Source organism: Helianthus annuus, chromosome 11 (assembly GCF_002127325.2).
Source record: "Helianthus annuus cultivar XRQ/B chromosome 11, HanXRQr2.0-SUNRISE, whole genome shotgun sequence".
In the NCBI taxonomy this organism is placed as follows: Eukaryota; Viridiplantae; Streptophyta; class Magnoliopsida; order Asterales; family Asteraceae; genus Helianthus; species Helianthus annuus.
Genome location: NC_035443.2, coordinates 175,711,535 through 175,724,023, shown reverse-complemented (window position 1 = coordinate 175,724,023; position 12,489 = coordinate 175,711,535). Strand labels below are relative to the sequence as shown.

At 35.5% G+C, this 12,489-nt stretch overlaps 1 protein-coding gene and 1 long non-coding RNA gene across 3 annotated transcripts; both read right to left on the bottom strand.

The window, feature by feature from the left end:
* Positions 1-335: 335 nt before the first annotated feature.
* On the bottom strand, positions 336-7,765 carry LOC110891126. Of its 2 annotated transcripts, none has more exons than XM_022138788.2 (10): positions 7,671-7,764; positions 6,745-6,973; positions 5,199-5,306; positions 4,544-4,713; positions 3,534-3,667; positions 3,232-3,409; positions 2,430-2,988; positions 1,717-1,829; positions 1,369-1,609; positions 336-715 (listed from the first exon to the last, which is right to left on the bottom strand). In XM_022138788.2, the coding sequence occupies exons 1-10, from the start codon at positions 7,733-7,735 to the stop codon at positions 470-472; spliced, it is 2,043 nt and encodes a 680-aa protein (XP_021994480.1). In that variant the 5' UTR covers positions 7,736-7,764; the 3' UTR covers positions 336-469. The 2 variants fall into 2 exon arrangements, with proteins under 2 accessions (XP_021994480.1, XP_021994481.1); XM_022138789.2 differs by having other exon boundaries at positions 465-715; positions 1,530-1,609; positions 7,671-7,765.
* A 1,855-nt stretch (positions 7,766-9,620) lies between these two features.
* LOC110891127 lies at positions 9,621-12,253 on the bottom strand. Its single transcript, XR_002565056.2, has 5 exons — positions 12,113-12,253; positions 11,675-12,016; positions 10,870-10,977; positions 10,343-10,473; positions 9,621-9,750 (listed from the first exon to the last, which is right to left on the bottom strand). It is a non-coding gene; the product is annotated as an uncharacterized LOC110891127 (long non-coding RNA).
* Positions 12,254-12,489: the final 236 nt, after the last annotated feature.

The window sequence follows — 12,489 nt, the reverse complement described above, 5'->3', positions numbered from 1 at the left end:
CAACTGTGTTCATATATAGGAAAAATAAAAATAAAAATAAAAGAACAAAACAATACCGACGGCATTGTTGTCGCTATAGCCCTTAAATATTTCGTCGCACTCATCAATCGACGGTTTAGACCAACACAAGCTATCGGTCAATAATTTCCATCAATGATCACGCCCCTAGTTTCGACTTATGTAAAGCCGATGTTCCTGACTGCATTCGACCACAACCAGCTAGCCAAACAGAAATAGAGCTCTATATAGAATATTTATTCCATACTAATTTCTCTATATCAAAAATCAATAAAATCTCATGAACATGATATTTTAGTAACATTATTAATTTATTATACATTTAACTAACATTTTTCTGATTTTATAACACTTCAACTGGACAGACAATTATTTACAAAAGAAAGCCATACTCTCTTATATAGTGTACTAGTACTAGGAATTTTTGGAATGAAATAAATAAATACCGTTACTAGTCTGTTTTCTCAGCCTTCGGAATATCTTCAACCTTGTCTACAATCTCGACAGGAATAACTGGAATTGAATCCCACCATCCCTGCAATTTCCGGTTCCCCATGTCGTTCTTGTTAACGCGCTTCGCGAGCTTTGATGTTGCCGCAAACATCAACACCACGAGCGCCATAATTATGTACTTCAGAGGAATAACTGCCAATACAATCGCGACCCCGGTCATTGCTGTAATCGCCATATCCGTGTGCTGCAACCAATATTAACCACAAAAGATCATATATGACATACACATCAACTATCTCAACTGATACGATTTTATCTCTGTCAAGTTAAACGGATAAATGAAAATAACTTGACCGAAGACGCACACAGATTGCATGGTTCATAAAACGTCCTATATCGTTTTCAGTGGCGGAGCTTGAGCAAAAGTTTGGGGGGTGGGGTGGGGGGGGGGGGATCCTTTATAATTTTAAATTTTTTGGACGAAAAAATCAAAAAATTTATACTTCTAACCGAAACATTGGGGGGGGGGGGGGCACCCCCGGGTATCAACTATCCTTCGCCCCTGATCGTTTTCTTAATAATAGTACTATATTATTGAAATAATTGAATTACCGTCATAGTGGTTCTAGCTTTATAACATTTCTAAGAGGCCCAAAATTATTATAATTGTATTACAAAAATAATAATTTTGGTTTACCTTCTATTTATTTCCTTATATAATATTCTTTATCATTTATTATTTTGATCTATTTTTAATCATTTATAATCACTAATTTTGTTTTATCCATTTTAGGATGGAGTAAGAGGTTTGTTACATTTATAATTTAAAACCCCTCAAATATAAGAAAAGTTAATACGTACGCTTTTGACAAACATCAGCGCGTTGTAATAACATACCTTGGGGGCATTGGACAATAATATTGACCATATTTTCAGAATCGCGATGTTTGCCAACTGCATGATGTTGTACACAGTGTTGAGTCCATGTTGCGCTGAAACGATGCTCTCCATTGTTGTTTGATCCGAAGCAGTGCACACGACAAATTTGGTTTTCTTACCTACTCCGTGTCGTCTTGCCCAAATCATCATTGTAACAACCCACATTAAAAGCACCGCCATCGCCTTGCCAACCCACTCTCTACAAGCATGCTAACTTATTACATCTTTATAGACGTATTAATTTTCTTATAATTGTTTATATCCAAAGATCAATAATTAAGATGTTTATATTCCATAACACCTTACTTGTATACAACTAGGAGAATTAAGCTGATCACCGTGAGTGTGGATGCTGGTCTTTCCCACTGGATAACCTCTTGAAACCATGGCCATATACTTTTTAATGGCTTCACCAACTCCTGCACAACGATATAAATGTGGCGTCATAACCTTCTATATGTTACATATGTCAATAGGTAGATACGAAGGCGCGCGATGCAATTTGCGCGCGTTCTTATCTACATGGTTCAGGGAAAACAATGTATTTTTTGTCACATTGTTCAAACTTACAAACATGTTAAAAGGATATATACATTTACAAAAACCGAGCACTATACAACGTTATGAAAATTTTCACGCTTATAATTGTAGAAGAAAAGAACTAATAGGCATACAAAAACATAAAGTTGGTTATGCGGTAATGCACCCAATTTTTTTTAGCCGAGGGAAGGAAATAAAACAGTCCGACAAATTTTATGTTTTTTTAAACGCGTACAAGCGTACAAATTATCATGATCACTTCTTACTTTCTCCTAAAGTAGAGATGCAAGCATCTTTTAGATAATTATTCAAAAAGGGGTAGCAGCGCAGCTTGTTGCCTGTTTACCGACTATCTCGATGTAAATTATTGATGCATGACTTGATGAAAATATTTATAAATGCGAATAACATGACGCAAATTTACGCATTTTCATAATTAATTCGTTTAAATTAATAAAAAGAATTGTGCAAGAATGTACCATCAATACAAGAGCACTATTGCCAATCCCTTCATCTTTCAGATCATCAGCCTTAGATTTTGCAATATTAATCTCTTTTGCTTCCTCTCTAACTTGTTCAACCGCTGTTTCCAATGACGATTGATTTTCTGGTTTATTATTTGCAATTTCAGAATGCTCAATCCCTACTTTCATTTCTGTGTGCCCACTAACAAGTTGGGAGACGTTTAAGTTACGGAGTATGGAAGTAGCACTGCACGGGTGTCCACTGTCGACTGTTTTCAAACTCTCAGCAATCTCCTGTAACACGTTACTACCTGTAGGCAGTTCGTCAAGTAAGGCGAAAATTAGGAAGCTTTTGGGATCGGGTGGTGCAATTCTAAGCAATTCCCGGGCTGCATGGAGCCTTATTATTCCTAATATGGTCCTTGAATGCATCTCCCATGCTTGTAGAGGAGATTCGATGTTGAATTTTTTTAAAAACTTGTGCAGTAACATAACTTCCTTCACGAGAGCGAGCCAATGGTCACGTCTTGTGGAGCTAGTCATCTCCGGGAACTCGATTTGGACATCCTCTTGCCTAAAGTACTCGAGGAAAAAAATTTGTTTCAGTGTGGAAGTTAAATTCTTATTCCTTATATTAATTCGCGCTTATATTTATAAGCATGTTATACATGTTTAGAAGTGTAACAATTTGACAAAATTACGCACATTTTTCTAAGTTGTGTAAAAAATGTGTGCAAAATTGCGCACATTTTTCTAAGTTGTGTAAAAAAAGCGTAACAACTTGACCATATGGATCGATTATGAGGATAAAACTTACAGTTCAGATGACTCGTATATTATTGCCTTGTCAAAAAGAGGAGCACCCAAAGGGCCCGTGGCGGCTGATTTTATAGACTGCTCAATGTCCTTTGAAAGGTCAAGCTTAATTGCATCTTCATAAGAAACAATACCCAAGGCCTCGAAGTAGAGAGCATAGTTCGTTAATGTGAGCCTTCCTAGAGAACCAATATTAACAACGATATCTTAGTGATATTATGCAAAAAAAAAAAAAAAAAAAAACACACACACACACACATGCTTAATTGAAGGAAGAAAGAAAAACAGAAAATCAAGGCTAACCAGGCCAGCTTTGTCCTCCGATATGGCGGACAACTCTCTGTGAACTTGCGGTTCCCTCAACATGCAGAATGAACTCATCATCAGCCATGATAACGTTCTTAGGTGGTGCTAGATTTTGCAAATGTTTTATGCATCTACAATAAATTAATCCATAACCAAATTTAAAAGAATATATATGGTTGGGAAGCAATGTCATTAAGAGGGCGTTTGGGACTGCGTTTTGAGAAGATCATCTAATTAGTTATGATTTTTTATGCAATAATGCAACTATCATTAGTAACACATGCCAAGATTATTTGTGTATGCATAGGGCTGCAAACGAACCAAATGTTCGGCGAACAGTTGGTGAACTGTTTGGCGGGAAGTTCAATTTGTGTTTGTTCCTTTATTAAACAAACGAACACGAACAAGATTTCGTTTGTTTTAGTTAAATGAACGAACATGAACAGATGCCGTGTTCGTTCATTTATGTTCGTGAAAGTTCGGTTATGTGTTCGATAGTTTATTAGTGTTTTTAGTTTTTATATTTTATTTAAATACTTCAAATTTTTTTGACAAATTAAATATTTAATAAGTGTCAATGTATTATATATATTATGTTCAAGAACGCTTGTTTGTGTTCGTTTGTTTCCATTTGTGTTCATGAACATTAGTTTGTGCTTATTTGTGTTCATCAACGTCCGTTGCCTAAAATTAACAAACAAACACAAACGAACAAGTTCATTCCCTTAACAAACGAACACATAAAATCTTGTTCGGTAAGCGTTCATGAGCAATTCGTGAACACATATATTTCTTAACAGACGAACACGAACAAGGTCTTCTTCGTGTTCGTTCGGTTCGTTTGCTCCCTATGTATGCATATAGGATTAGTAACTATAATGAGATAATTATTTGTTTACAAGAAACTTGAAGGACAATGAAACATTGGTAAAACTTGGTTTGTTATTTAGAAACAACGATTACTAGATTGCATGTAGAGAAGTCAAAATAAGGTTGCAAAGAATTACTTGTCAATTTCTTTAAGGAACCGGTCATAGGCAGGGAAATGGAGGCGGTTCATAGTAGAGCTAGTTAGGGTCTCAAAAGTGAATTTCCCATTCACGAAATCGGCTACTAAAGGAACTAATGATCCCAACCACACAAATGCATCATCTCCAACACTCGGCTCATTATCAACCTACCAACACAACATATTAGAATACAATCCCATAAATGTGGCCACAAAGTAACACTACATGTAATAGTAAACGGGCCGAATTGGGTTGTATTCTACTGTTTTAATTAAAATTAGAACTTAACCGGGGGGGAGGGGGGGGGGGTCAAGTCATATGGCTCAAAAGGGTCCAAGGTGTGAAATCACCCAAAGTATGTTTGTAAGCTGGGATGCATACAAAACTTACTTGGGAAAATAATATTACTATGATAGCGTTTTAAGTCTTTAAAACATGATTACTTATAAAAAGGACAAAAAAAAAAAGATTTTTGGGCCAACCAAACCCGCCACGACCCCTAATTTGACATGTATTAAAAATGACTCATTTCAACTCAATCTAACCCCCACTGATTTTTCTCCCTACAAGAAAAACTGAAAAACCCATGGGGAGGAATTACAATAGCCTTGGAAACAAGCTAAACACTAGATGAAAGAACAAGGTGCCTTACAAGGAGTGGCATGATGTCCGAATAAAACAGAGAAATGTCATCGTGCTCGTTAGTCGATTTGGTAGTTGCATGTATTTCATTGTCTTCTTTCTCCTTGGCCGCATACTCCTAAAAATAAAGGATGTCCATTAAAATCAAAGGCCCCATTTTACTTTCTTGGCTACTGAAAATATACTTCATTAGTTAACCAAACTATTGTAGCGAATTACGTCTAAATACGAAATAAAGGGAAAAAAAAGAAAACCATTGCACGATTTAAACAATATAGGGTTAAGTATACCGAGAAATATCAAAACTCACACCAAGTAAAGATGACACTTCCCTTTTTCGGTAATACTTTTCGTGTCCTATAAATATCACACTATGGTATCTATAGAGTAAGCATTAGTTTATGAATTGTTCCAAACTTTGTTTACATGTCCTATACATATCACACTATCCCTATAGAGTGAGGCTTTCCGCTATGAATTGTTCAAAACTTGGTTTAGAAATTTTAGGCACCAATATCAATTAAGCTGATAGATTTGTTACCATGAATGGAATCTTGCTCGTTTGACTACGGAAACATGAAAACATGTTTCTTTTCCTTTCGTCTGCATCTTGTATGTGTTATTGTTTTTTGCATGTTACAACCACGAAAATATGAACCTCGTGAACTCGGATTTGCGTTTATGCAATCAAACAGGTCAAATCGGTTGACCGATTTCTAAAATGTGATAAAGGAAAAAGAGGCACTTACCAATGTCGCACTTTTTTTTTTCTTTCATTTTGCTACCAATCAATTTCATTCCTGAATCTTATTAACCATAATTTTTATCAAGATTGCCATCCCTCTGTTTAACCTCTCAACAATTAAATTAATTTCCTAATCACGACGCTTATTACATATAACTTGCAATGTTATTACTTGTTACACTACAAGGAATTATAGTCTAGAGAATAATGTCAGTTAACTTTATACTACCTATCCTTAATTTAGCAAAATGGTTTGCGAGTGAATTTTACCATTCATTTTTCTTACATATTTGACCCCTCAGCTTTCATTTTATACACATCAACCCCTTTAGTTTTTATTTTTTAACCTCTCTAATTTTTTTTTACAGATTTGTCGTTTTACGTTTCGGTCTAAATCTTGCGAGTAAACATGTTGCAACGTGCATGTGTGATTCAACGTTTTTACGTATATTTTTTGGTGGTTTAACAGCCCCATTACAACTCGCGGGTCCGAAGCCGACTTAGTTATTCTTTTCTATCTTTTACATTTTGGTCTAATTTTTATGAGTTAACGCGTCGTAACGCGCGTCCGTGGCTCAACATTTTTACACGTTGTTCAACTTTTTGTTCAGTAACGGTCCCGCCACAAAGCACGGGTCCTAAATACTAGTTGTGCATTATTAGTTAACTTTTTACGAAAAGACGAAGGAAACCTAATCAAATCAGTAATCTAAAGTAAATCTAATCTAACCATGTTAAACCTAAGGACACATCATCACATTAAATGTAACAGCTGTTCAAATATTGTTAAAATGGTTCGAACAAAGCATACCGTATGAGATTCTTCATCAGAAGAGCTAGGCCTTTCCCAAGCAAGCATCATATCGAACGTATACCGACTAAAATCCCCTTCAGTAATCGCTTCTTCGAGGTTCGTAGACATTTCATTGAGCACCTTTGCGGCACAATACTCCACCAATCCCCTCGAGTACATTCCCGATTCCGCCTTCCATTTGACCTCAAACTCATCCACTAACTCACTCACAGACATCTCCAATCTCCTGCAAATTACAAATCAAAGTCTACATCACAATCAATCAACTTCCCATTGACACCACAAGGATGAAGGACGGGTCGTGGCTGGGTCCGCCGAGCCTCCGGTCACCAGAATTTGTTGGATTTTTAAATATAAAATGCAAGTTTTTTTAACAAAAATATGAGATGGACCCTAACGGTAACCTGTAGAGAAAACAACTTTATAACGGCCCACAAAATCGTTCTAGTTCCGCCACTGTGATCTATTTTGGGAGCTCATATGGATTTTAGGATATTAGTTTCTATTTTTTTCTGTGTCGATATTTTTGATTTAGTTTTTTTCATGTTCTTCTTGATGTTTTTTCTTGTGTTTTTTTTTTTTTTTTTTTTTCTAATTTGGTGTCTAGTTTCTTGCTGGTTTTTTAATGAGAGCTAGCTCATAGGGATTTTAGTTTCCATTTTTCTGTGTTGATATTTTTGGTTTAGTTTTTTTTTATTGTTTTTCTTGATGTTTTTTCTCGTGTTTTGTTTTTTTTTATACGGTGTTTCTAGCTATTTGCTGGTTGTTAAATGTTAATCGAACTATAGCTATAGTGATTTTAGTTTCTATTTTTTTCTATGTTGATGTTTTTGGTTTAGTTTTTCTTGTGTTTTTTTTCTTGATAGTTTTGTTTGTCGTAAAAAGAAAAACGAAAGAAAAAAAAAAGGAAGTTGATAACGTACTGAGCAGATCGTTGAAGAAGGGTGTTAGCAATGGTGGAAAGATGTTTGAGCTTCTTCTTCTCCATGATGTTAGTTTGTTGGAATTTTTGTTTTCTTGATTTTAGATGAACAGAACAGATTTGATTATATACTTATCTGGATATTCTTTTGGATGATCCGAATCGTCAAGGGTGGTGAAACGTGGCGGACATGCATGAACTCAACCGGTGCAAGGCGGCAATATATATATGAAAACTACAGGATAACGAAAAGAAAAATGATTAAAAAAAATTTGTTATTATTATATGTTAGTTTCTAAATGAGCTTTTCCCACCGCGGTGGAAATAAGTGAGGAGTTAGACTAGAAGGTATGGGGGTCGGCTGATGCCCGGCTAGGCCCGGCGCCGGACCCCCACACCGCCCCCCCTGGGGCTCGGCTCGTCTAACCCGGCAGCCCACAGCCGGGCTTGCTGCTCCTCTCTCCTCCTTTCTTCTCTCACATATACCTATACATACATACATATATATACACAAAGTGGTTCATCCCCCACCCCCTAGGTCCATCCTCTCCAAGCCACTCCTACGTGGCGTCTACGTGTCAGCTCATCCCCTCCAAGCCCATCCTCTCCATACCCTTTAGTCTTATGAAATGGAGCCATGGAGGTGATTAAGAATCTCTCCTAACAATTTCTTGAGATCTAACATCATTATTATCATGAATAATAAGTCGGTTCAGTGTTGTTTTCTCTAAAAGAAAAAAAAAGTTACATACAAAACAAATGTATGGTCAACCTTTAGTAATTACAACCTCATTAACTTAATGTTTTTTGATTAAAAGTCCAAGAAAAAAAAAGTAGCTAAGAAATCAAGGAGTAGGATCAAATACAAATACAAACCACATTTCGCATACAAACTGTGAGAACTATTTAAAAAGTGTCATTGGCATCTAACCAATTATAGAAAAATGGTAAAATAATAACCTAAATAATATCAATTATATTGAATTTCCTATAATTTTGCTAACAAACAATTAATTATTTATTTGGATCTTCCTTTTGTTTTTAATGTGCTGATATAATTTTTCGCAACGAAAAGTGTTGATATCATTCACATATGTGCTAAAATCAATTATCTTGATTAATTTTCATATGCTAATATAATTCAAACGTGCTACTTTTGTGTCTGTATTGTTTTTGGTATGTGCTAATTTAACTTTTTTTAAGTGCTAGAATCTGTTCTTACGATTTGTATGATAAATATGATTTGTACTAGAACCAACCCAACAAATCAAGATAAATGAATAAACTATTAACAATCAAACCCAACAAATTACAAAAGTAATTAAAAAAACTATTAACAATCAAGCCCAACAAATTATTGGGCCTAACTAGGTAACAAACAATAGATAAAAATCGCCCCTCAATTGGTCCCCAACCTACGCCAATCCATTGATGGGGTGCACACCTAATTGCTCCACCATTGCTACTTTTATGTTTAACTAGTTTTATACTCGTGCGCGTTGCGGCACGCTAACTCAAATCGTTCATATAACAAAAAGTACCTCGAACTAACGGAATATTTTATTACAAAACCAAAAGAGGTTGTAGGAAGCTAACTATTATATCCCCAAAAAAAAAAAAAAAAAAAAAAAAACTACCACAAAACTGGAGAAGCCAGCAACCACAAAACAGTAGCATCAAAAATGGAGAAGCCAGCAACCACAAAACCTGACAAAACCATATCACTTTAGACATTCCAAGCTAAACTACACCAAATATCCCAAAGAGAGCAGCAGCCTTTGATTGGCTTTTGACGCACATAAACGCCAAAACTTTTATATCTTCCAAAACCTTGGACACGGAGATCTACTTATCGTGCGTTACGCGAGCGTTTGGTATTTTGTCTTGGCAGTGGGATGGGGGTTTTATATTTGCATTCACAATACATCAGTTGTTAGAAAAATGTTGGTTCCTGCTTCTTGTTGATAAATGGGTGTTTGATGTTCTAGCTGCTACCATGGTTCTCGCCTTTCTTGGATGGGGGAGTTTTATCATCCGCAGGTAATGCATAATAAGTGTGTTTTGAAATGTTTGTTATCTACCTACAAAAATTTAAGGTGGAAATAACATTCAATATACTTACAGGAAGATGTGGGTCTCAGGCATAGGCATGAGAAGTTAAAAAAATGGTTTACGGAACAAAGGCAAAAAAACTAACTCATTGGCCAAATACACCAATCATGTGTGAAAGCACTAAAAAAGAAACATCACGGTTCGGTTAATTCCGTTTGTAGATGTATGTAAGCATAACCAAACCAAAAAAGATTATCAAATAAAGAATTAATCAATTGTGTCATTTTTCGGTTGATCAATTTTTTACTCACAGATGCGGACCAAATTGACCATCTAACAATCGACTTGTTTTTTAACTCATCCTGACCCGAACCCATTCTGATCCTTTTTTTAATCTGCCCATCCTGACCTAAACCCATCCTAACCCTAACCCAAACCCATCTTGACCCAACAACCTCCATAGCATTGGTAATCTCAATCTTTAACTACAAGCAAACTTATTTAACAACTCAAAAGGGGGTCTTCCTAGAACAATGCTTATCTCATTTCATGCGAATACACTTTTACTCGTTTAATGTTAGATAAAAAAAAAGGGACAAATGTAATTTGAATTAAATGTACATGTGATGATCAATTTCCGGTTCTTTAATTTGACACAATAAGTGTGATAAAAGATCCATTTTCATCACTTCTTTAAACAGAATCAGCAACTCCAAATCTTTTGATCGGTTTACCTTTCTCATGTTTATCCTCTGGTCAAAGTTGAAACACTTTCATATTAAAATATGTTTCTCCATATTATTACAAAATAAAAAATAGATATCAGACAGATTGAAACTCGTAAAATTAGAAATCTTTTTTTGTTTAATGTTTTAGATTTGAAATTCATATAGTTCATTCAATAGAAAAGTGTGTATTCAAATATGCTAAGAATAAGAACCATCGCTACCGTCGCAACTGTCAATCACCACCGCCGTTTTACTAATCATGAAAGATTGTGATATGAACCCGTATGAAAACATATTTCATTGTCAATAACAATGTTCAAGAAATCATTTGTTTAAAGTCTCATTGGCTAACCTTAAACACCGAAGACACACAACCAACAACTTAAAAAAATTAAACGATTCAAGGCTAACTGGAATCACCTGAGACTCATGCCAAGCTCTAACACACCTGGGCTTGCATAATTCTTCAAAGTAATTCTTCTCGTCAATTGGTTCCTCGTCCTCCCTTTTATAAAAAGAAGTACGAATCTATGGAACCATAGAATAGAATCTTAGTCTTATAACATTTAGCTTGAGTTTTAAAGAAATTGTTGTGATTAACAATGGTATCCCAAAATGATTTTTTGAGGTTCGACATCAAAACCATACTGATATCATCCCTGCCCCGTTTCATCCAACAAATATAGCATGTTGTATTACACAGCTTTGACCATCATAAAATTTATAATCATTAAAACTTAAATGAAGTAGACTCATATACATTTATAACAAAAAAAGAATCTCCTTCGGTCAATAAAAATATGATTTTATACGAAATTTATAAACTATACGGAATATATGTAAAAGTCGACAGCTAATCTTCGAATACTCATCTTCTTTCACCAAAGTTGCGATTTGTGCCTGGTATTCATCCATGGCCTTTTGTGGCTCTCCAAAAAAAGGTTACCAACAGTATATGCCTATAGAAATAGACCACTCGGCTTGTTTATTTTCATCGTCGTCAATATCTACATCCATCTAATTTCCCTAAAAATAGCACATTTGTCAAAAAAATTATATTAAGTTCTTCCATTACTAACCATAAAAAATAAATAAATTAGTTTACATATGCATAAAACTTAAGAATCATAACAATCTGGTAACTATTTGAATTTCAATACATTCATCAAGAAACATATTAAGCATCCATAAGAAAAAGTATTCACTATGAAACATTAGAACAAACCTATATCTTGCTGAGTATAGACTTCCCCGAATTATAAAGATGGTACACCGTTCAACATAGCATCGAATCCTCCACAAACACACCGTCATTTATTATCCCCTAACTTACCCAAAACAAATGATGTCGCACTGCCATTAATCGGAAACACCCAGATTTGGGTCAAATTACACAACGACAACACAGTATTATCTTACCGGAATCCAACCCGTTCATCATCACCGTCTAATCCACCAAAACAATCACAAATCAAATTAAGTCAGATACGATCTCGTAAACCTAATATTGACAGACCTCGAGATGATTACACCTGATTGGCGTCGGTTTTGGTTGCGCAGCAACACCCTAAAGGCGAATGTATCAAAATCAACTTAAAATTAGAGTCGATCGGTGAAAGTTTCTATGAAGATGATTTACAATGGAGATGAGCTGACGAGGTACCAGATGACTTGGAATCCGGAGTAAAAGACGCCGTTCACCGATATCGGCGAAGTAGTAACCGCTAACGCATCTCCATGTCTCTCCTCTTTTCAATATTCTTTGGATGTGCAGGTGAATCGTGGCAAGAAAGTCTCGAAGAAGAGACACGTGGGGATAACGTGGCCATCAATGGAGTTGTTTATGTATGGCCCAATGAAGAGTGCCAGGGTGTTTTGAGTCTTTTGACACTGTTCATTCCCTTGACTTATTATCATATTTAGATTAGATTTAGATTTAGATTAGATTAGATTTAGATTAGATTAATTAATTCTGCATCTAAATGTATTTAACCTAAAAAATGGCTCGAGGAAAAAGAAGCCATTTCCCTTCTGAACCAA

Coding starts and splice junctions, on each gene's coding strand:
- LOC110891126 (XM_022138788.2), bottom strand. CDS start 7,735: ATGGAGAAGAAGAAGCTCAAACATCTTTCCACCATTGCTAACACCCTT. Junction 6,974..7,670: donor CTTCTTCAACGATCTGCTCA/GTACGTTATCAA, acceptor TGTAATTTGCAG/GAGATTGGAGATGTCTGTGA. Junction 3,410..3,533: donor CGGAGGACAAAGCTGGCCTG/GTTAGCCTTGAT, acceptor TTGGTTCTCTAG/GAAGGCTCACATTAACGAAC.